At 47.7% G+C, this 24402-nt stretch overlaps 1 protein-coding gene and 1 pseudogene across 3 annotated transcripts; one reads left to right on the top strand and one right to left on the bottom strand.

Annotated features, from left to right (window-relative positions):
• Window positions 1–12739, top strand: part of LOC117817068 — a 16443-nt pseudogene extending 3704 nt beyond the window's left edge.
• matr3l1.2 (matrin 3-like 1.2) lies at window positions 12730–24402 on the bottom strand. 3 transcript variants are annotated; one of them, XM_034689552.1, is made up of 23 exons: window positions 24225–24402; window positions 22646–23580; window positions 21828–21889; window positions 21658–21696; window positions 20996–21093; window positions 20818–20864; window positions 20260–20376; window positions 19959–20084; window positions 19694–19870; window positions 19437–19561; window positions 17899–18280; window positions 17631–17813; window positions 16920–17016; window positions 16803–16819; window positions 16555–16677; window positions 16310–16441; window positions 14505–14633; window positions 14287–14417; window positions 13746–14043; window positions 13525–13641; window positions 13335–13452; window positions 13098–13213; window positions 12730–12912 (listed from the first exon to the last, which is right to left on the bottom strand). In XM_034689552.1, the coding sequence occupies exons 2-23, from the start codon at window positions 23417–23419 to the stop codon at window positions 12850–12852; spliced, it is 3471 nt and encodes a 1156-aa protein (XP_034545443.1). In that variant the 5' UTR covers window positions 23420–23580; window positions 24225–24402; the 3' UTR covers window positions 12730–12849. The 3 variants fall into 3 exon arrangements, with proteins under 3 accessions (XP_034545443.1, XP_034545445.1, XP_034545444.1); XM_034689554.1 differs by having other exon boundaries at window positions 13335–13454; window positions 13533–13641; XM_034689553.1 differs by having other exon boundaries at window positions 13525–13638; window positions 24225–24398.

Here is a 24402-nt window from a genome sequence, read left to right as displayed (position 1 = left end):
AGGGAATGAAAAACGGAGGAGGGGTTGAGTTGTATTTTATACAGTCTATGGGCTGAACAAGCTCCGAGCTCTGACTCCGTGACAGACCGGATATTGTTGTTACGTAACAAAAACACTGAAAACTGAAACGGCTCGTTTCACACACATTTACAGAAAGGTGGAGAAATCAGAACAGGGGCAGAATGGATTTTTTTCATTCTCGGGGGGTTTGTAGACAGGGACACATATTTCAGGTAAAGAACCATTAAAAAGGTCAATTTTGCATGATATGTCACCTTTAAACAGTGTTCACACAGCAGAGAGCAGCACTGCAGAGGGTAGTTTGTCCAACTTCAGACTAAACATTTGTATAATGTTCAAACTCAAACCTGAACCAGCTAAAGGGTTTTTAAATCTCTTAACAGAACCTTTTAAAACAGTCTTTCATCACGTCTTTGTCCGCTTGAGTCTTTTCAAACTGTACGTGAGGAAAACCATCGTGTGTACGGGCAGAAGTGCGCTCCTGTCTTTGTTGACTGTAAATCCTGTCTTTGAGAATATCCTCTCTGATGGCGTGGAGGTGGATGGGATGCTGTGGATTGTTTCTGAGGCTTCAGACAGCTTTGGGTATCCCTCCTGGTTCTTTTGGCCCCGTACAGTTGTTGTGTGGTCCGGTAATCCTTGATCTCACAGCCCTCTTCATGAAGCTGCTCCTCATCTTCATCACTAGTTTTTAGGATCATCTGAAGTTTTATTTCCTGACATTTTGAGCTGCCATGAACGTAGAAAGATTTAAAGACCAGCTGAGGTACGTCTGCTCCACAGGTCCTGCTAAATGGGAGAGTCCACCTTTAATTACCAGGGGAGATTTAATTACCACTTTAAGGAGATTTAACACTTCAAGAGCTGTTCTCAGAATTACATTCAATAAGTCTATATTTATATCAAAATAGGATATGAGACACTATTTTTACAGGAAACAGGAAAATAATGTAAAATTAGACATTGAGCACTCCCATGGTTTGAATGGAATGATCCACGTTTCATATGCAAATATTCAACTATGAGATTGACAGTCGACTAAGGCTCGTTAGAACCAATCGTCCAATATTCCACTATTTGGGGTCACCCCTAGTCTTAAGTTTACTTTTAAAAACACTCAGAGAGTTTGCCGCTCTGATATCCAGAGGCAGAGAGTTCCACAGCTTAGGGGTGTAAAAACAGAAAGCTCTCTCCCTGTTTTGCCCCCTCTTCCCATAGTGCCCCCTTCACAGACTCAAAGACTTCCCCCCAAATCAACACTGAGGTCTGTCATCCTCAGGACTGAAACACACAAACTCACTTTGATTTTAAATTACACAATAGCAAAGTTTCTGCACTGTATTTTATTATTTTTATTAGCTCACTTCTTATCTTTTTCTAGCTTTCCTATGTTTATCTGTTGTTGTCGTTGCTAGGGTCTGAGAGAGAAACGTAATATCAAATCCTCAGTATGTCAGGTGCATACTGCAGTTTATTTGACAAAGACTTTGACTCTCTGTGTGTGTGAGACACACGAGGAACATTTAAAAGGGAAGCATTCGAGGACCTCGGTGATCGACCTGGAACATAAAATGACAGGAGATCAGTGATGTATGGAGGAGCTTTAAAAACAAGTAAAAGAACTTTAAAATCTAAAAGAAACAGGGAGCCAGTGCAGAGTTTTTAAAAGAGGAGTTATGTCATCAGATTTCTTTTTACCTGTTAAAACTCTGGCAGCAGCGTTCTGAACAAGCTGCAGTTTCTTTAGAGATTTTTTTGGGCAAACCAGTAAAAAGGGAGTTACAGTTATCGACGCAGCGTGTAATAAAATACAATAAAAGGGTCTGACTTTATGTTTCTGAGATGATGAAATGAAGTACTTACGACCTTGTTAAAATGAGGATTAAATTTAAAATCTGAATCTAAAACCACTCCCAGGTTTGTGACCTTTGATTTCATTCACTCTCAGAGTAGTCTGGAGTTGTCCTCGGGCTGCTTTGGGTCCTACTAAAAGAATTTCAGTTTTGTCTTCGTTTGATTTTAAAAAGATTTTACTCATCCAGACATTGATGTCAGACCAAGCGGCAACCTCCGGTCTAAAAATATGAGTCCAATGCTGAAGTGTTAGAAGCTGCAGTTCATCGAGGATCCGCTTGAGGCTGGCTCCGGAAGTCACATACACATGAATGGGGAAAAGACGATCTTTGCAGCATTAATAAACATGTTTACAGCCTGGTACAAAAGATGAGTGTAGTCTGAATAGCTAATTTCTCGATGTCCTCTCACTGTGAGGGGGGTGAATTTTTTTCTAATTCGGTAATTTAGAAGATATTGAGATTACCAGTCTTCCAATGAGAGGCACAGCTGACTGCAGGAACACTGCAGCTGTTGGCTAGGAGGCTCAAAGCCCGCCTCTTTACGTCACACTGGCTCGACAGAAGCAATATGGCTGCCGCAGCCGATTGGTCTCAAAACAGCTCTTCAGAAACAGATGGGTGACGTCACGGATACTACGTCCATATTTTATACAGTCTATGTGTCAGACAGGCAGGCGGTGAGGGAGTGAAGAGCGTTTGGGTCATGTGGTGAGACAGAGATGTACAGTTGGGTGTCGTCTGTGTAGAAATGGTAATTGATGTGATGACTTGAGATGATGTGTCCGAGTGGTAAGATGTACAAGGAGAATAAAATAGGCCCAAGAATGCTTCCCTGAGGAACACCGGCACCGAGGCTGATAAAAAAACTGTCTGTTAAAAAGATAAGAACTAAACCAGGATAAAGCATGATCACAGAGACCGGCCCACTTCTCAAGTCTTCTGATTAAAGTGTCGACTGACGCTGTCATGATTCTCCTGCAGGTGTCCCACCTGGGACTGTCGCATGGAGACCGTGGAGAGGTCAGTGTCACACCGCCGTTTACTCTCTGAGGACCAGCTTTATTTATCATCCAGGTTCACGGGTCTCAGATCGACACCTTAATCCCAATCTGTTCTCTATTCAGGGCCAGCATCCAATCAGAGCGGAGGAGGGAGGAAGGGAAGAAGCAGCAGACAGCCAATCAGAGCGCCAGTAAGATAACTTAACTGTTTCAGTCATTACACCATGATCCTGATTATCAATGCACTAACACCTCGCTCTGCGTCCAACAGATCCACAGAAGACACACGCCAAAACACAGAAGAAGGTGAAGACGCCGCAGAGCGCTGACTTTGAGTTCTTCCTCCGTCTGAAGACTTCAAAATAAACTTGTGTGTGTGTGTGTGTGTGTGTGTGTGTGTGTGTGTGTGTGTGTGTGTGTGTGTGTGTCTGTGTGTTTTCTGTCAGATCTCAGAGAAGAGCAGAGTGGTGTGTGTGAAGTTCCCGGCTCAATCTGTGGACGAGGCCTACCTGAGGAAGCTGGCTGAGCCGTTCGGAAAGGTCGTCAAGATCCTCACGTTTCCATCTTTAGTGAGTCTAAAACACACACACGCACGCACACACACACACACACACACACACACACACACACACACACACACACACACACACACAGTCAAAACGTCCACCAAACTGTGCCACACTTGTGTCTCAATGACTCTGTGCTCTAAAGATAGTTCCTGATCTGGTCTCACACCTGATCCTGAGTCCAGAGTCCGTCCTCGTGGTCAGACCTCAGGCGTGAGGTTCTTGTGGTCTGTGTTGCTGGTGTCTAATGTGTGCTGTGAACCCTGCAGGCCTTCGTGGAGCTGGGGTCCGTGGATCAGGCGAAGGACCTGGTGAAGTTTCACACCAACTTTCCTCCGACCGTGAACGGAGAGCAGATGGAGTTCAGGATCTCAAACACCTTCAACTTCCTGCAGGTAGTTGTGATGATGATGTTTTCAGGACTCTTTCAGGACAGTTCAAGCTCTCTAATCATCAGCTGCAGAATATCTGTCTGCTCTTAAAGATCCACTCAGCTTCATGGTGCTTCACTGTGATTGGCTGAAACCTCAGATTCAGCCTCTTAGGTGGCCGGTCATTAATAAGAGCTCTGTGTGGAGTCAGGTGGATTTACAGACGTGTAGGTTTATTTATTTATTTATTTATTTATTTATTTATTCATTTATTTATTTATTTATTCATTTATTCATTCATTCATTCATTCATTCATTCATTCATTCATTCATTTATTTATTTATTAAAAAAACTTTTTTATTAGACTCCGCCAACACAACACGAAATAACAATGCAGACTTTTGACTCCGAGGCAGATCTGATGAATTGAATATGATAGAATAATATATTAAAAAGTCCATAGTTTGAAAGGGAAAAATACAAGTGAAATTATAAATTAATAAACAAATCAAAATAAAATAAAATAAATACAATTTAATAAAAAAAGTCCATATGTTGAATTTTTTTTTTTAATGAATAAATAATAAATAAAGATAATAATAATAAATAAAAAGTCCATAATTCAAAAGAGAAAAGTAAAAATTTGATTTTGAAATAAAAATATAAGAAAATGAAATTTAAAAAAAATTTAATTAATAAAAAAAGAATATAAGAAAATAAAAAAATATATATATACCATAAATAAAAAAAGAAATATCAAATTAAAAATGTTGGAATTATTGGTTAAATAAAATCGAATTAATTGAATTAATTAAAAATAATTCTACTTAGAATAATAGAAAAGTAATAGAAATAGATACGATACACTTTAAAGAAAAATAAATTCAATTTAAATGTCCATATTTCAAAAAACAAATAAAAAAATGAATAAACCAATACATATAAAATAATTCAAATGAAATACAAATTAACAAAAGAGTTAAAATTTAAAAAAATTAGAATTAGAATAATTTTGATAAATAAAATAAAATAATAATAATGGACTCATAAACAAACACACAGACTCATCATGGCAGCAGCATCAGATAAGATAAGATATTACTTTATTGATCCCCCGGGGGGGAGGGGGAGGGGGGGGGGGCGGAGTTAATCAATCAATCAATCAATCTTTATTTGTATCGCGCCAAATCACAACAAACGTTATCTCAAGACGCTTTTACAAACATAGGAGGTCTAGACCACACTATGTCAAATTATGAACAGAGACACCAAGACAGGGTAAGACTCAGTCTGACCCCACCTTAATCCATCATGAGCATTACACATCGCAGTATTTAGCTAGTTACAGTGGAGAGGAAAAACTTCCTTTTAACAGGCAGAAACCTCCAGCAGGACCAGACTCATGTTAGACAGCCATCATGCCTCGACTGAGTTGGGTCTGGAAAGACAGATAGAGGGGAGTAAGAGAGAGAGGTGATAGTGATGAGACGAGTCGTAGAAGCTGTTGCCGCTGGAGTCCAGCACGTCCGTATCAGCTGGAGTCCAGATCGTCCGCAGCAGGAGGACGTCTACGGCAGCTCAGAGGAATCTACGAGACAAGGGAGCTCAGGGACTCCAGAAAGGTCTATGGTTAGTAACTTTAATGGGACAGGCAGAGTTAAAGTAAGTGATGAAGGGGTTGGGGGGAAGAGGGTGAGCTAGGATCCCAGTGTGTCAGTGTGCCAGTTCCCCCGGCAGGCTAGGCCTATAGCAGCATGACAAAAGCTGGTCCAAGCCTGATCCAGCTCTAACTATAAGCTTTATCAAAAAGGAAAGTTTGAAGCCTACTCTTAAAAGTAGAGAGGGTGTCTGCCTCCCGGACCCTGACTGGTAGATGATTCCAAAGGAGAGGGGCCTGATAACTGAGTTAAAGCTAAAGCTCAGGATGTGATTCATAGGAAACAGAGAAAAGTAGAAGGGATTCAAACCGACCCGGATGTCCCCCTTAGACCGGTACGTGTCTGCTCTGACTCGTGAGCCTCGATAGCGAGCGACGTGTTGCTCATGATGCTTTGACAGACATATAAGATTCAGCGTCAGGTCTACTCCTGCCGTCCTCTGCAGGACTCTCTGAAGTTCTCCCGTTGTGTTTCCTCTCAGAGCTCGTCGGTGGTCAGCTTCACGCCGACCCCGTCAGGAGGAGAGAGCGGCCTGTCAGACCTGATCAGCATCATCAAACGCTTCGGCTCGCCGCTCTACACGCTGTTCCTGCCCTCCAAGGTGAGACGCCCCGAGCTGCTCGGAGCACTGTTTGTCCCTGCCGGGCGCCGGTTCTTCCTCTCAGAGGAGGCTCCGGAGGAAAGGTGGTCTAGAGGATCCTCTGTCCAAAGACTGGTTCTGAATCCAGGGGTTTGTACTTTCAGGCGTTTGTGGAGATGAAGGACTCGGCTGAAGCTCAGAAGCTCGTCAATTATTATTCCTCCAACAACCTGAGGATCAACGACGACCTCGTCCAGGTCTCCTTCTCCGGAGAGTACAGGAGCCTCATGTGAGTACAGCACACCAGACCCAGGATCCGTCCTCTGATCCGGATCCTTTATTTATCAAACCCTCTCTCCTCTGCTGCAGGAGAGTCCCCTCAGCCAAGAGGTACGAGGACGAGACCGACTCCACCAAGACCACCAAGAGCTCCAGCAGAGAGAAGGAGGAGACGAGGACGGAGAGCAAGAGCAGGAGGACCAGATCCAGAACCAGGTCCAGGTCTAAAGAAAGGTCCTCTAAAGAGAAAAAGACCCGATCCAGGTCCAGGTCTAGAGAGAATTCTGACAAAGAGAAATCATCCAGAACCAGGTCCAGGTCTAAAGAAAGGTCCTCTACAGAGAAAAAGACCCGATCCAGGTCCAGAGATAAGTCCTTTAAAGAGAAAACATCCAGAACCATGTCCAAGTCCAGGGAGAAGTTCACTAACTGGAGAAAGTCCAGGTCCAAGGGAGGATCTGAGGAACGGTCCAGGTCCAGGTCCAGGTCCAGGTCCAGGTCCAGGGAGGAGTCTGTGGTCCCAGAGGAAACGGCAGGTAAGAAAACAGGACCCGACCGAGCCGAGGGAGGAAGTCTGAATCCTCCCGTCACAGAGAATCAGACGCTCAGACTCTTTCCAAACAGGTCAGGTCTAGACCGTCCCCTGTGTTCTATTATTAATAAAGACCCAACATCAAGACCGGATCAGATCCAGTCCCATCTTACAGACAGGACTCAGTCTGATCTCATCTTAATCCACCATGAGCAGAGCACTTTGCAGCATTTAGCAAGTTACAGTGGCAAGGACAAACTTCCTTTAACAGGCAGAAACCTCCAGCAGGACCAGACTCATGTTAGACACACATCTGCTGAGACCGTGTTGGAGAGAGGGATAGAGGGAGATTAAGAGAGAGAGAGAGATGATAGTGGGGAGACGGATAGTAGTAGTTGTAGCAGCTGGAGTCTGGACCACGTCCACAGCAGCAGAGATCCAGAGGAACCTACGAGACAAGGGAGCTCAGGGACTCCAGAAAGGTCAAAGAAAAGAGAGAAGAGAGGGAGACCAGAAGAAAGAAAAAGAGGAGAAGAAATGGTTAAGGAATGACAGAAGAACAAAGAGAGAAAGAAAAGAAAATAATGACAGGAAAAATGAATGAAAGAAAAAAAGGAAGACAAGAAAAGAGAGAAGTGAAGAAAGAAAGAAAGAATGAAAAAATGAAAGAAAGTAAGAAGGAATAAAAAAGAAAAAGGAGAAAGAAGTAAAGAAAGCAAGAAAGAAAAGAAAATAAGGACGGAAAGAAAGAAAGAAGGACAGAATGGTTAGTAACTTTAATGGGACAGGAAGAGTTAAAGGGAGAGACAGGCAGAGAGAGGAGAGAGAGGGAAAGACAGGATCCCAGTGAAACCAGGATCAGCTGATGCCTCCACTCGAGCAGAGCAGGAGGAAAAAACAAGATATTGAGGACACTGTGGGATCATTTATCTCTCTCTCTCTCTCTCTCTCTCTCTCTCTCTCTCTCTCTCTCTCTCTCTCTCTCTCTCTCTCTCTCTCTCCCCACAGAGTCCAGCTCTGATCCACGACCCGTCACAGACTCACCTGAAGCTGCAGAGAAGAAGGAACACAGCGAGGAGGAGGACGCAGAGTGAGTCTCAGATTTATTATCACCCGGCTCTCTCGCTGATCTTCCTGCTTGATTCTGATTGGTCTAAACCCCTCTGACGACGGTTATTAACTTTCACTGACATGAGCGACACCAGAGTCTGTGTTTAAAGTGATGGTGTGACTCCGCCCTGCAGGTCGTCTGCAGACGAGAGCGACATCGAGGGGATGGAGGTGATCGGGGAGGATGGAGAGAATCTGCAGGATGAAGAGATGGAAACTCTGGATGAAACCGACGGGGATGAAGAGGAAGAGGAGGAGGGAGGCCCTGCAGAGAGAACAGACGCTCCTGGAGGAGGTAGAGACGACACAGAGCTGAGTCTCTGAAAACAAACACTGAACACAGTTTAATCCAATAACTGATCTTCTTCTAGACGAGGGGGAGGAGGAGAGGATGAAGGTGGAGGAAGAGGAGAAAGAGGAAGGTCCTGCAGAGAGAACAGACTCACCTGGAGCAGGTAGAGACTGAATCTGAGCTCAGGCTGTACACGACAGGAAACACAAGCATTATAAATAAACGTCCGTTTGTTTCAGATGACGAGGAGGTGAAAGATGGAGAGGCCCAGCAGCAGCAGGAGGAAGAGGAGAAGGAAGACGAGGATCCTTTAAAGGAAGAGGAAGGACAGAAGGATCCTGAGAAGGAAGAGGAGAAGGAAGAGGAGGATCCTTTAAAGGAAGAGGAAGGAGGGAAGGATCCTTCAAAGGTAGAGGAAGGACAGAAGGATCCTTCAAAGGTAGAGGAAGGACAGAAGGATCCTTTAAAGGAAGAGGAAGGACAGAAGGATCCTTTAAAGGAAGAGGAAGGACAGAAGGATCCTTTAAAGGTAGAGGAAGGACAGAAGGATCCTTTAAAGGTAGAGGAAGGACAGAAGGATCCTTTAAAGGAAGAGGAAGGAGGGAAGGATCCTTTAAAGGAAGAGGAAGGAGGGAAGGATCCTTTAAAGGAAGAGGAAGGAGGGAAGGAGATGTCTGTGATGGAGGAGGAAGAACCAAAGCGTGAGGAGACGACACGGACCGAGGAAGACGAGGTGATCTCACAGCTTCTTTATCTATCTCTTTATTCTTTCATTCACTCTGTCAGAGTTCAGATCTTCCTCTTCTTCCTCTTCCTCTTCCTCCTGTTCTGATCTCTAAAACTCCTCACTGGAGCTTAAATTCATATCAAAGACCTGGATCATCCTCTGTTTGTTTCTGATCATTTGATTGGCTCAGCTGGTTAAAGGACACGCCCCCTCTCTCCTCTCTTTGTAAAAGGACTTCCCCATGGACCTGGACAGCTGCATCACTCTGGACGAGCTGCAGGAGGACGAGTGTGACGATCCAGGTACAGAACCAGGAGTCCTGGATCACTGTGATCTAAGTTCAAGGCCTTTAGAGAACATCCTAGAGTCAGACTCCAGGGTCCGGAGTCTCTGATCCCAGACTCCAGAGTCTCTAATCCCAGGTTGTCTGATGATTCTCCTTTTGTTTGTTTCAGATGAAGAAGCTGGAGAAGAACCCAAAGTAAGGACGCACATTTATTTTGATGTTCCTGATCTTGTTTCTCCGTCTTGTTCCCGATGTTGTTTACTGACGTGTTCCCGATGTTCCTCCTCCGATGTGTTCCCGATGTTCCTCCTCCGATGTGTTCCTGATGGTCTTGTCTTTAGTCTCCTTCCAGGGTTCTCCTCTTCACAAACGTCCCTCTGGACCCTTTCAGCGACGCAGACTTCGTCCAGCTGGTGCGAGGCTTCGGGACGGCGGTGCTCTTCTTCAGGGAGCGCGGACGCCACACGGTGAGACGAGTCGTCGCTCAGACGTTAAAGCTTCGGTCGGGAACGTTTGTCGTTGTTTACGTTCTGCGTTCTTGTGTTTCAGGGGTTCATCGAGATGTCGTCGTCTGCTGAGGCTCAGAGGGCCAGAGACGCTCTGAGCGCTCGGCCCGTCCGGATTAACGGCTGCAGGATCCGAGTCCAGATCTCCAGCAAATACTCCGTACTCATGAAGGGGTCAGAGTCTCAGATGGTCTCCTCCCTGTCCCCCTTACAGGTCTGATGTGTTTTATATTCACCTCTGTGTCCGTGTGTCTGAAGGTGTCCGGTGGAGTCCATAGAGAACCTGGAGCAGGAGGAGACGGAGTCGGAGAGGGGGGGCAGGAGTCGGGGCAGCAGGAGGAGCCAGAGACAGACCAGATCCAAGACCTCAGAGCAAAACGAGTCCAGCAGGATGTCTGAGAGGAGGAGGCAAACGTCCCGGAGGACTCCAGAGAGAGAGTCAGGGTCCAGGAAGAGCCAAGACAGGGAGTCCAGAACATCACGCAGGAAGTCCTCAGAGAGAGAGTCCAAACCGTCTGCAGAGTCACAGGATCACAGCCAGGAGGGAGAGGAGTCCGGGACGGTCTCAGAGAGAGAACTGAAGAACTCAACTGAGACGACTTCCGATCAGAGCCCAGAGAAAGACCAAAAGAGTCCAAAGAGGACTCGTAAGAGAAAGGGGACTCGAGTGAACAACTCAGGGCCGGACAAGAAGGAGAAGAAGGAGTCAGAGAGCGACGAGACCCGGCTCCACGCTGATGAAGCTCCACAGGAGGAGGAGGAGGGACCTGAACCAGGACTGAAGGCTTCACAGAGTCTACAACAACCAGACTCCACAGGGGATCCTCCAAAACCACCAACCACACAGGTAGGAGTGTTTAAGGGTCTGAAACTCCAGAGAGGACCCGCCTCACAGAGCGATTGAATCACGAGACGATGAAGTTAACGACTAGAGAGGAAGATAAACCGACGTTTGTCACTCTGTGTTTTCAGGAACCTGCTGCGGACCAGCTGGAGGACTCTCAGGTCACAGAGGACCAACAGTTTCAACCTGAAGGGGGCGCCGCAGAGCAGCAAACACCCCTTAAACCTGTTGGTAAGAAGATCCAGATTACTATCTGACAGAGAACAAAGATCCTGAAGGAGTCACGAGGCCTTCACTGTCCCCTCGTTGTGTTGTGATTGGAGCAGCAGCAGCGATGCGTTCACTGTCCCCTCGATGTTTTGTGATTTAAGCAGCGGTGCATTTACTGTCTTGTTGTGATTGAAGCAGAAGCAGTGGTGCATTCACTGTCCCCTCAATGTTATGTGATTTAAGCAGCGGTGCGTTTACTGTCTTGTTGTGATTGAAGCAGAAGCAGTGGTGCATTCACTGTCCCCTCAATGTTTTGTGATTTAAGCAGCGGTGCGTTTACTGTCTTGTTGTGATTGAAGCAGAAGCAGTGGTGCATTCACTGTCCCCTCGATGTTTTGTGATTTAAGCAGCGGTGTGTTTACTGTCTTGTTGTGATTGAAGCAGAAGCAGTGGTGCATTCACTGTCACCTCGATGTTTTGTGATTTAAGCAGCGGTGCGTTCACTGTCTTGTTGTGATTGAAGCAGAAGCAGCGGTGCATTCACTGTCCCCTCGTTAAGTTGTGATTGATTCAGCGATGCGTTCACTGTCTTGTTGTGATTGAAGCAGCGGTGCATTCACTGTCCCCTCAATGTTTTGTGATTTAAGCAGCGGTGCGTTCACTCTCTTGTTGTGATTGAAGCAGTGGTGCATTCACTGTCCCCTCAATGTTTTGTGATTTAAGCAGCGGTGCGTTTACTGTCTTGTTGTGATTGAAGCAGCGGTGCATTCACTGTCTTGTTGTGATTGAAGCAGAAGCAGTGGTGCATTCACTGTCCCCTCGATGTTTCGTGATTTAAGCAGCGGTGTGTTTACTGTCTTGTTGTGATTGAAGCAGTGGTGCATTCACTGTCCCCTCGATGTTTTGTGATTTAAGCAGCGGTGCGTTCACTGTCTTGTTGTGATTGAAGCAGAAGCAGTGGTGCATTCACTGTCCCCTCAATGTTTTGTGATTTAAGCAGCGGTGCGTTCACTGTCTTGTTGTGATTGAAGCAGTGGTGCATTCACTGTCCCCTCGATGTTTTGTGATTTAAGCAGCGGTGCGTTCACTGTCTTGTTGTGATTGAAGCAGAAGCAGCGGTGCATTCACTGTCCCCTCGTTAAGTTGTGATTGATTCAGCGGTGCGTTCACTGTCCCCTCGTTAAGTTGTGATTGAAGCAGCGGTGCGTTCACTGTCTTGTTGTGATTGAAGCAGCGGTGCGTTCACTGTCCCCTCGTTAAGTTGTGATTGAAGCAGCGGTGCGTTCACTGTCTTGTTGTGATTGAAGCAGCGGTGCGTTCACTGTCCCCTCGTTAAGTTGTGATTGATTCAGTGATGCGTTCACTGTCTTGTTGTGATTGAAGCAGCGGTGCGTTCACTGTCCCCTCGTTAAGATGTGATTGATTCAGCGATGCGTTCACTGTCTTGTTGTGATTGAAGCAGCGGTGCGTTCACAGTCCCCTCGTTGTGTTTCAGGCACAGAGTTCGTGCGGCCGGTGGTTGGATATTTCTGTAACCTGTGTCAGCTGATCTACGCTGACGAGGATGAAGCCAAACAGCAGCACTGCAGCAGCGTGGAGCACTACAGGAAGTTCCAGGTACTGAGTTTATTTAACCACTCGTTTCTTTATTCAGCTTCTTCTTCTTCTTCTGACCTTTTTTTGATTCTCTTCCTCAGGAGAAGACGGGGAGAGATCCGTGGGCGAGCTGACCGTCTGTTTGAGGAGCGACGTCCTGAGACTCAAACAGTTTCTATGTTTACCTCGAAGTTCACGGCCGAGTCTGAGACGATCGCCCGGACGTTTCCACACGAGTTATTTAAATCTGAACTTTTTGTTTTTCTTGTTATTAAATGTAAATAAAGGTTTGAAAGGTTTGAACACGTTTTATTAAAAAATCAATCACATTCAGAGTTTGTCTCAGGGAGACTCAAACACTTTAAATCAAGTAAAAAAAAAAATCCTCCAGCTTATCGAGTCATCGTGTTTCTTCACAGCGGCGTCTTCTTCACTTTCTTCTTCTCTGCTTTGCTGCGCTCCTTCTCCAGATGTTTCTGAAACACAAACACGTCGTCACACACTCTGAAATATGTTCCCACGGAGGGTAAATCAACGTCTATTTATAGAGACCATCAAAGACAGGTGAGGCAAAGAGTGGGCGGGGCTTTGTAACCAGAGGAGGGTGTGTGGGCGGGGCTCTGTAACCAGAGGAGTGTGTGGGCGGAGCTTAGTGTCTCACCTGCAGCTTGTCGTAGTGTGCTGGGCTGCTGCAGTGCGTCTTCTTGGCCATGTCTTCGTTGGAGTAAAACAGGAAGCAGACGCGGCAGTAATAACCCATCTTCACATGTTCAACACCTGAACACACACACACACACACACACACACACACATGGTTATAGAATATCCAATCAGTGGAGGAGAAGTGAATATATCTCTTCATGAAGTAACGCTCTCTCTTGGTCGGGTCATATCTTACCGATGGGCGTCTCAGGGTCGTGGGGGGGCAGCGGCAGAGACGCCACACTGGGTTTGGTTTGAGGGGGCGGGGCAGCCTCAGTCTGTCCGTTCTGATTGGCTGATGTCTCCGTCTCCTCCTGCAGCAGAGAGCCTCTGATCAGATGTTGATCATGAACACAGAGAGGACGGATGACCTTACAGTTTCTTACCTCACACACCGGTGTTTGAGGAGGCGGCGGCAGAGATGCTGCGCTCTGCGGGGGAGCCTCTGCTTCTCCGTTCTGATTGATGGAAATCGCCTCCTCCTCCTCCTGCTTCACTTCCTGCTGAGGAGCACAGAGCACAACAGAGCACACACCTCTGATCAGCACATCAGTCTGAAGCACAAGAACACGTCGGGCGGATCGTTCTCTGAGAACATGATACTCACGTCCGAGCTGATCTTCTGGTTCTGGTCAGAGAGTTCTGGAGTCTTCTCTTCAGAGTTTTCATCTCTCTTTTCATCGACTCCAGAACTCTGCGTCTCCTCCTCTCTCTTCTCCTCCTCTCTCTTCTCCTCCATCTGCTCCTCCATCTTCTCCTCCTTCTCCACCTCCTCCTCCTCTTCTTCCTCTTCCTCTGGTTTCCTCTCCTCTCTGGATTTCTTGGTCGGAGGCTCATCGAGGTGTTTGGAGGACTTCGGTGATCTTGGGCTGCTTTCTCTCTTCGCTGCGGTCGGACATCGATGTCTGAAGAACAAAGATTCAACATGAGACACCAAACATCAAACTAACACTCAAACCTCACAGCTCACTTTAATGCAGTGACTTCCACTACAGAGTCATGTCTGTTTTTAATGCAGTGACTTCCACTACAGAGTCATGTCTGTTTTTAATGCAGTGACTTCCACTACAGAGTCATGTCTGTTTTTAATGCAGTGACTTCCACTACAGAGTCATGTCTGTTAGCTGGAGCTAGCAGAAGAAGCGTACCCGTATTTGAGTTGTCGGTACTTCCTGCTGACGTAGACCGTCAAGCGTTTCCCGTTGAACTTGGGTGCGTTCGTTTTGCAGTCTTCGGCCATTTTCTCTGCGTCCTCTGCTTTCTCCATCTCGATGAAACACTGGAGGAGAGAGCACACACACGTCAGACTGAGCAGCAATAAAGCTCTCCTGTGGTTCTGGTTCTGATCCTGGTTCTGGTTCTGTACCTCTCTCTTGATCCTGTTGAGGAAATACTTCCTGACTCTTCCGTACGGCTCGGCCAGGGTTAGGATGGCGTCGTCGGAGTATTTACTGCTGGGGATCTGCCCGATGTAGACCACCTTACTGGAGCCACACTGAACAACAAACAAACAAACAAAGCAGACTGTAAATAAACACGTTTGTTTACTGATCAGCTGATGAGAAAGCTCTGATGAGAAAGCTCTGATGAGAAAGCTCTGATGAGAAAGCTCTGATGAGAAGCTCTGATGAGAAAGCTCTGATGAGAAAGCTCCGATAAGAAGCTCTGATGAGAAAGCTCTGATGATAAAGCTCTGACGAGAAGCTATGATGATAAAGCTCTGATGAGAAGCTCTGATTATAAAGCTCTGATGAGAAGCTCTGATGATAAAGCTCTGATGATAAAGCTCTGATGAGAAGCTCTGATGATAAAGCTCTGATGATAAAGCTCTGATGAGAAGCTCTGATGATAAAGCTCTGATGATAAAGCTCTGATGAGAAGCTCTGATGATAAAGCTCTGATGATAAAGCTCTGATGAGAAGCTCTGATGATAAAGCTCTGAAGAGAAGCTCTGATGATAAAGCTCTGATGATAAAGCTCTGATGAGAAAGCTCTGATGATAAAGCTCTGATGAGAAGCTCTGATTATAAAGCTCTGAAGAGAAGCTTTGATGATAAAGCTCTGATGAGAAAAGCTCTGATGAGAAAGCTCTGATGAGAAGCTCTGATGAGAAAGCTCCGATGACAAGCTCTGATGAGAAAGCTCTGATGATAAAGCTCTGATGAGAAAGCTCTGAAGAGAAGCTCTGATGATAAAGCTCTGATGCGAGGCTCTGATTATAAAGCTCTGAAGAGAAGCTCTGATGATAAAGCTCTGATGATAAAGCTCTGATGATAAAGCTCTGATGAGAAAGCTCCGATGAGAAGCTCTGATGAGAAAGCTCTGATGAGAAAGCTCCGATGAGAAGCTCTGATGAGAAGCTCTGATTATAAAGGTCTGATGAGAAAGCTATGAGAAAGCTCTGATGAGAAGCTCTGATGAGAAAGTGCTGATGAGAAAGCTCTGATGAGAAGCTCTGATGAGAAAGCTCTGTTGAGAAAGCTCTGTTGAGAAAGCTCTGATGAGAAAGTGCTGATGAGAAAGCTCTGATGAGAAAGCTCTGATGAGAAGCTCTGATGAGAAAGCTCTGATGAGAAAAGCTCTGATGAGAAAAGCTCTGATGAGAAGCTCTGATGAGAAAGCTCTGATGAGAAGCTCTGATGAGAAAGCTCTGATGAGAAGCTCTGATGAGAAAGCTCTGATGAGAAGCTCTCATGAGGAAGTTCTGATGAGAAAGCTCTGATGAGAAGCTCTGATGAGAAAGCTCTGATGAGAAGCTCTGATGAGAAAGCTCTGATGAGAAGCTCTGATGAGAAAGCTCTGATGAGAAGCTCAGATGAGAAGCTCTGATGAGAAAGCTCTGATGAGAAGCTCTGATGAGAAAGCTCTGATGAGAAGCTCAGATGAGAAGCTCTCATTAGAAAGCTCTGATGAGAAGCTCTGATAAGAAAGCTCTGATGAGAGAGCTCTGATGAGAAAGCTCTGATGAGAGAGCTCTGATGAGAAGCTCTGATGATAAAGCTCTGATGAGAAACTCTGATGAGAAAAGCTCTGATGAGAAAAGCTCTGATGAGAAAAGCTCTGATGAGAAAGCTCTGATGAGAAAGCTCTGATGAGAAAAGCTCTGATGAGAAAGCTCAGATGAGAAGCTCTGAGAAAGCTCTGATGAGAAAGGAAGCAGCAGGCGCTCACCTGGATGGTCGGGTAGCTCATGGAGTGGCTGATCCTCACCGGGCGGCCACACACGGACGCCGTCACGTTACTGTTGCTGTAAAACTTCGCCATGGCTCGAGCTTCTTCCTCCGTGTCGAACTGAAGGTACGCCTGCACACACACACACACACACACACACACACACACATTTAAAGCTCTGACGTCTGAGAGTCGTCTCTCGTGACACACGGCGGCTCCATCACACGGTCTAAGCTCAGGTGTACCTCAGGCTTCAGGTCCAGAACCAGGTGTTTGACCACCTTCCCGAAAGGTTTGGCGAGCCCCAGCAGCTCGTTCAGGAAGTTATAACCTCGCCTGAATCCGACCACGTTGACGACCCTCATACCCTGAAAACGCAGAAGAAGAAGAAGAAGTGTGAACAGAGCAGCAACACTTCTGAGAACTGAAGTTTATCACTCATGTGAAGCAGGAAGCGTCGACTCCTTCAAGAGTGATGTCGCTCCGTACGTACCCCCCTCCTGGAGTTATCTGTGAGAGACGGAGACAAAGACAGGATCAGCGTTCGTCCCTCCACACAGACGTCAGAGAGTCGTTCACACATTCAAACATTAAGAGTTAACTCAGGTACCGATGGAGTCAGACTCTCCGTGAGCTTCGTCATCGTCCTCCGCCAGCTCGTCAAGCGTCACAAAGTCCTCCATGTTCTCCAGGAAGTCCTGATCCAGCTGGAGGACAAAATGAAACAGAGCATTAAGGTCCAGGTTCCTGCAGGGTCAAAGGTCAGCTTCACATCAGGCTGTGTTTAAAGTCTGCAGATTAACAAGGGAGCGATCTGATTTGTGCAGCATGCTTCACGTTCAGACATCCTTATAGAGGCTGAGAGATGAAACAGAGGAGATCTGATGGACCGGATGGGGTCAGATCTTCATCCTGCTAGATCAGACAGAGGACGCCGTGCTCGTCGCTCTGAAAGTCGTGCGCTGCCTCTTCTGGTGAGAACAGCCGAGTTTAATCGTGAACATAAACTGAACGATGTTTGATTTTAAAGTTATTTAGAACTCTTGAGAGACCAAACCTCAGGACCAGCAGGACGGACCTGAAGGTATCAGACCTGGACCTGAACCTGAAGGTGACTCAATAAGAACAGAATAACCCGACGGTCCTTCACTCTGAACGCTCGCTCCAGATTTTGAGCGTCTCATTTGAGGACCTTGGGTTCTTTGATCAGCTGATGTTTGACGTTCTGATTTACAGACGGGACCTGAACGCCTCCTCTGACCTCTCACCTGTGCTCAGGTAAACCTTGAGGAGTCCGTTAAAGGGTTAAAGTGAACCGTACCGTGTCTGCAGACTCGTCCATCGTCTCTGAACTCTCTCCTGGTTCTGCGCTCGGCTCCTCTTTATTCTCCGGTTCTTCTGTCGGTTCTGTTTGTGGCTCCGACTCCGCCCCCTGCTCGGGCTCACCTTCAGCCCCGCCCACTTCTTCAGGTTTGTCCTCTGTGACATCATCAGCACCAGGAACCTGTGAATCCAGAACGTGGACTCAGTTAATCCCTCAGAGACCTTTGATGGAGTAAGATGATCAGGTCTACAGTTCTGGTTCTCACCTCCTCTTGTTTGGCCTCCTCAGACTCCGCCTCCTTCTCCTCCACAGTCTCTGCCGTCTCTGGCTCCTCCCCCTCCGCGTCTCCATCGGTTACCTGCTCCTCCCCCGCCTCCCCGCCTTCCTCCTCTCCCTCCATCACTCCAGACACCTCCTCCTCCTCCTCCTCCTGCTCCTCCTCTGCTGCGGGCTTCTCCTCCTCCTTCTTCCTCTCGTCTCTGCTCCTGGAGGAGGATTTGGAGGATGAGGAGTTCCTGAGGGAGCCGGAGGATGTCCTGGTTCCAGGGGCAGAGGAGGAGGAGGAGAAGGAGGAGGTGTTTCCTCTGCTGCTGCTCCTCTGTCCTCGACCGTCTCCTGCTGAGCCTCCCCCCTGTCTCCTGTTCACACTGAGAGACGAGTCAGAGTCAGAGGAGTCTTTAAGGCGCAGGAACTTTACCCCTGAACTACGTGCATTTCGACCGGTGGACCCAGGGTCTAAATTTAGTTCAGGGGTAGATAATCTCCCCCCTAAAAAGCCCCTGCTAGGGGGGTAGTATTTTTTAAAGGTCCCGGGGCTTTCAGGGAGGCGGGGCCTGCAATGCTGAACGTGTCTGATTGGTAGATTAACCTCAGTGTTTTTATTCCTCCCTCCGTCCACAATAACATCACACACATCTGTGATTCACTTGATTTCTCTTTCTTTCATTAGTTTTTATTTGTTCTATCTTGTTTGTATGTGTGTGTACTTTTCAAAAGAAGAAGCTGTGATTCTCTTGATTTAGCAGCTTGTAACAGTAGTCTTCTCTCAGCCCACCGTGAATGCGTCTCTCCTCCCGGTGTTCCGGTTTTAAAAGTGACCCTGTAAACTGGAGACCTTCAGCTGAACGTGTCAGTGTTTGTGGAGTTTACACAGCTGTTGAAACACAGAGGGAGTTCCTGGGAATGCAAACTAGTTTAGTTTTTATTAAGATTTCAAAATATCCTCATCAGATATTTAATGATGGTCTAAAGACGTTTATGAGGGATGCATCCGGCTGAGAGTCTCCAGTTAACAGGGTCGCTGTTTAAACCAAAACACCAGCTGATCTCTGCCAAGGCTTTTTGAGTTCAAAAGGATTTTAAAGCCGTGTTGAAACGTCTTTGCTACTCGCGCTTATCTCCTCTCACGTGTTGATTCAGTGAATCCATCTGTGATGAAATATAGCACCATCTAAAACAGACCAGCTGAGTCTCTTCATGCTAACAGGCTAACTGTTGTGTTGCTCATAATGATACCTGCCTGTCCGTCTGCTTCTATGGAGTCATCTGTGATGAATGGCATTCCTCCTTGTGTTACTGCCCTCTACTGGTCTGGTGGTGTAGTGCATTTACTTTTTTCCTCCATACGTCACTGGCCTGATTTACACAATCTACCCAGGACTTCAGCCCACGGTCGAAACGCAGACAACAATGGGGGACCAGGAACCTTTTAGTTCAGGGGGAAGTAGTTCTGGGGGCTAAAAGACCCCGGAACTCTCGGTCCAAATGCACCTTTAGTCTTCATCTGGATCTCTGTGTACTCACTTTAGTGTCTTGTACTTGGTGCAGATGTTGAGGCGTATAGATCGACCTTTGATGGTGAGCGGGTTCACGCTGTAATACTTGACCAGCATCTCTGCGTCCTCGGGTGTCCCCAGCTGGACGAAGGCCTGAGAGACGGGAAGAGGAGAGGAGAGGAGAGGAGAGGAGAGGAGAGGAGAGGAGAGGAGAGGAGAGGAGGAAGATGTTCAGACATGTCTACATCTGAAGCTCTGATGAACAGTCGTTCACGCTCAGGTTACCTGGTCGGTTAGAAACAGGTGTTTCTCCACGATGCCGAAGCGTGCAGCGATGGTCAGCAGCTCCATCTTCTTCTCCTCCTCTCTGGGCAGGTTGGAGAAGAAGACCACCTGACTGCCGTAACCTTTGACCTCTCTGGCGGGTCTGTCCATGGCCCTGTCTGACGCCCGCTCGTCTTTCTGCGGGTCACAAACAGAGGATCAGGATCAGGATCAGGATCAGCGTGTTCTGGTTTATCGTCAGCAGAGCGACGGAGAGGGAGCTCACCTCGATGACCAGCAGCCTCTTGGACAGGTAGAAGGTGAGCGGCTTGCCGTAGAGAGACGCCGGGTGCAGCTCGTAGTAGCTCACCATGTCCAGAGCTTCCTCGTGACTGTTCATCTCAAAGAAAGCCTGACAGAGACACACAGGTGGGTTCATGTGAGGTCACGAGGCGCTACGAGCCTTCACTCTCTGGATCCTGTTCATCACGGAGCTCTGAGGTTTCTGCAGACTCTCCTCCTCAGGGACAGCTGGTCTCTGGGACTAAACTCACCCCTGGACCCTGTTTGAGGTGATCCAGACTCACCTTGTTCTTCAGCACCAGATGCTCCCTGAGGACTCCGAATGGCTCCGTGAAGGCGAACAGCGTCTTGGTGCTGAGCGGCTTCCTGTCGTACTTCACCACCACCACCCTGCTCCTCAGCTGTCGGCAGAAAGAGTCCATCACATGTCAAACACAGACCGGGACCGTGTGGTTCAACACATGGCTCCGGGGATCAGACTCATGAAGCAACGTGCGTCAGGAAAGACCTTTGAACACACCCGACATGAGAGGCGTGCACAGATGACCCACACTCCTCCTTACGTAACGCAGACCTCCACATGCAGTGAACACAGACTGAGGGGGACTTTTTAAACCTCAGGGTTTTTAAATTAAGATTCTTTTGATTTATTCAGCGAGTGAGCTGGTCTGAGGATCCTGATGGTCTCAGAGAGGAGGAACCTCAGAGCATCATTCAGCTCCTGATATAAACTACAGCTTCAGTCTGAGAGTCCATTCATAAAGATTCAAATGTTCGACTTTGATGACTTCTTTTAAATCTTCACAGTCAGCCGTGTCAATAACAGAAAAACACAAACTGACCTTATTCTGTCCCTGTTGGTTGTTTCCGGACAGACCGGGACCGCCTCCTGAGACAGACAGACACACACACACACACACACACACACACGCAGAGAGATACACACACACCTGATGTTATTACCTCCTACAGGTAAGTCAGATCTGCATTAAACTGAAAGTCTCATCGGGTCTCTCTTACCCCAGCCAGAGGACATCCCTCCTGAAGTCTGACCTGAAGACATGGGGGCCGCTCCCAGCAGCCCTGCAGACAGGTTCGGGGTCTCCAGAAGACCCCCACTAAAACAAAGACACAGGACCGGTCAGCATGAACCACATCAGAGCATCCTTCACTACAGAGACACAGTCTGACTACAGGATGGGAGAAAGAGGGAGCTTCATGAGGAGGAGGAGGAGGAGGAGGAGGAGGAGGAGGAGGAGGAAGAGGAGGAGGAAGTGGAGGAGGAGGAGGAGGAGGAGGATGAGGAGGAGGAGGAAGAGGAGGAGGAGGAGGAGGAGAAGGAGGAGGAGGAGGAGGAGAAGGAGGAGGAGGAGGAGGAGGAGGAGGAGGAGGGAGGAAGAGGAGGAGGAGGAGGAAGAGGAGGAGGAGGAGGAGGAGGAGGAGGAGGAGGAGGAGGAAGAGGAGAGGAGGAAGAGGAAGAGGAGGAGGCAGAAGAGGAGGAGGAGGAGGAAGAAGAGGAGGAGGAGGGAGGAGGAGGAGGGAGGAGGAGGAGGAGGAGGAGGAGGAGGAGGAGGAGGAAGAGGAAGAGGAAGAGGAGGAGAAGGAGGAGGAGGAGGAGGAGGAAGAGGAAGAGGAGGTTTTAATAAAGAATAAATCTCTGAGGGTCTAAGAGGGAGTCTTACCCTCTGCTTGAGGACATGCCAGGGTCCCACTCTGGGTACCTGAAACAACAACATCCATCACCATCACATCTTCAAACATCTGAGCATCATCTGTGTGTGGTGTGTGTGTGTGTGTGTGTGTGTGTGTGTGTGTGTGTGTGTGTGTGGGGTGTTGTGTGTGTGTGACTCACATGTCGAGCAGCAGACGTCTGTTCTCAGCATGTCGGAGTCCATCGGTGTGTTGGTTCCACTCCTGCACATTCAAACAGAGTCACTACACAGGCTGCTTCTCCTTAAAGGAGCAGTTCACCCAAATACTAAAGCTTCACTGAGTCAACGAGGTCTGAAGGTCTGAAGGTCTGAAGGTCTGAAGGTCTGAAGGTCTGAAGGTCTGAAGGTCTGGACTGTGTAACTGGTGATGTGTTTCTGTGCTTCATAAACTGACTGAGAGTAAATGTCCTCTGTGTGTTTCTGTCGTCCTGCGTCACGAGTCCAGTACCTCTCAGGATCTGTCCGTCAGTCTGATATCTACCCTACAGGGACGGGTTGTTAGTTCGGTCCTGGCTGGTTGTAACAGCTGATACTGAGGGAGTGTGATGAGACTGTGTCGTCCTGTTAAAGGCTGCTGATTGGTCCAGGATGTGTCCGAGGAGGACGTTAGAGATCACTATCTTAAAGACTGAATGCCGTGTCGTTCAGAAATGTGTGAGAACCAATGAGGACGGATTATCTAGGAGGAGACTCTGACATAAGAAGCGAGGACAAGATCTGACTGTAGGATGTTTGATGATGAAGAGTCTGAGTGTTTGTGCTGCAGAGCTTCAGGAGTAAGAAATCAAGACGCATGCTTTTAAGTGATTAAACCAAGGATGCAAACTGGACCTCAGGACTCACGAGGAGGACTACGGCCTGCTGCTGACTGACGGGACACAAGAATGAGAGTCTGAGCTGAAACTTTAAACGTTAGTCCGAGCAGAGGAGGAGGAGGAGGAGTCAGGATGGTACTCACCATGATGGACCGCACGTCAAAGTCACAAAGAGAGCACAGATGGGGGAAAACGGGGGGCATGACTCCCAAGAAGTCTTGGACTTTTCTGTGTGGCGGGGGACCGACCCTCCTCGGCATAAAGATGGAATCTGAGGACGACGGACCCAAGCCGAGCCCACCGTAGGAATCATGGTGGGAAAGCTCAGAGTACGGCCTCTCCCTGCTCCCACCACCGCCACCGCCGTAGTTCAGGCCGTAGCTTCGGCCGGGAGCGTCCTGCAGGGAACTGTACCCAAAGTCTACAGAGGACTGGGCTCGGGCTGAACCCTGACCCAGAGAAGGACCCCCCATCCTCCCCATGGGGACCTGGTCCCAGCTATCTCTTCCTCCTTGATATGTGGCCTCAGAGGACATGGAGGACGCCCCCCTCCGGTCCCCGACTTCACCTTTACGGCTCTTCAGCTGCCTGATGATGTGCGGCAGCGTCTCCACGCTGATGTCCTCTTCAGGGATTTCAGCAAGAGCGTCCAGGTCAGAGGGCGACAGCCCTAAACTGGCAAACAGCTTCATAGTGCTGCCAAGATGGTTTCCGCCGCCAAGCCGGGACATCTGAGAGCCGCCGTCGTGGCCCTCCATGCCAGCACCCCCCACCCCCACACCAGAGGACATGCCCCCCATCTGCCGGCTGGATCGCTGTTCGTTCATGCTGAAGTTCAAAGTCTCTGCAGCGGCCAGTAGACCCCGACCCACAGCGAAGTGTTTCTGACCTCCTTCGGACTGTGACTTCTGAGACATCACAAAGCGGGGCGGTCTCTGCCTTCAGAAGGTCTCAGGAGAGTCAAGACAAAGAAGGACGCAGGCAGAAAAACACGTCTTTAAAGTCAAGTCTGTGAACCTTTCTGTAAGAATAAAGTCAGCGCAGACGAGCTCCTCTTCTCTGGGACAACATCTGATCTCTGTAGAAACACAAGGAGGCAGGGACACTCTTCAGACCTGTCTCTGCTGAGACAACAGAAGACAGGGGACAGGCTGGGGGGCCACAGCAAAGACTGATTCAGGCCCCTGAGCTACAAAGATAACTGGAACATGAGAGGCAGATAAAGGAGGACAGGAAAGGAGAGAGAGTCTCAGACCAGCTCAGACCAGGAGGACAGCCTCACTGAAAACACAAACACTGACAGGCCGGGTAACATGTCAGACTGGAGTCATTAAGCCTCTTTATGAAGATTAAAGTGGAATAAAAACACTACAGAGTAAAAGTGTGTGTGGTTACAGAGAGGAGGAGGACGAGCTGGAACACAGCCGAGGATGTAGCTTCATATGAACACAGAGAAACTCTAACAGGCTCAGTTAGACAGATAACAACTCAGGGTTTAAAGGAGGGGAGCAGGTACCCATGCTAACTGAGACTAATGCAGCCATGCTGCAGAGGCTAGCTTTGCTCAGCTGTTAATGCTAATGCTAATGCTAACATCCCTCAGTAACTGAGCTCGTTGCTCTCTTCAGTTTAAGTTTTTAATAAAATGATGTGCTCTATGTTATAAATATTAACATTAACATTAAGGGGAGTTAAGTGTGTTGGTTAAAGGGAAACTCGTACCTTTAATTTTCTGCTGCGTAGCTTCTCTGCATCAACACCTCCTGCAGCAAATTCTCGGAGGTTTGACTGAAGTCTCGCGATGTTTGGTCTCAGGCAGCGAGATTTGGATTAAACTGACTGGTTTGGTGATTTTAGAAGCTCGTGGTGTTTTTAAAGTTTAGAGTTGTTGTTGTTTTTA

Source organism: Notolabrus celidotus, chromosome 8 (genome assembly GCF_009762535.1).
Source record: "Notolabrus celidotus isolate fNotCel1 chromosome 8, fNotCel1.pri, whole genome shotgun sequence".
Lineage (NCBI taxonomy): Eukaryota > Metazoa > Chordata > Actinopteri > Labriformes > Labridae > Notolabrus > Notolabrus celidotus.
This window is presented reverse-complemented; position numbering and strand designations above follow the sequence as displayed.

What these genes read in the sequence shown, in the direction of transcription:
- matr3l1.2 (XM_034689552.1), bottom strand. Translation starts at nt 23,419, where the DNA reads ATGTCTCAGAAGTCACAGTCCGAAGGAGGTCAGAAACACTTCGCTGTG. An exon ending in AGGGATGTCCTCTGGCTGGG is followed by an intron (nt 20,865 to 20,995) that starts GTAAGAGAGACC and finishes TGTCTGTCTCAG; the next exon opens with GAGGCGGTCCCGGTCTGTCC. An exon ending in TGAGCTACCCGACCATCCAG is followed by an intron (nt 14,634 to 16,309) that starts GTGAGCGCCTGC and finishes TTTGTTGTTCAG; the next exon opens with TGTGGCTCCAGTAAGGTGGT.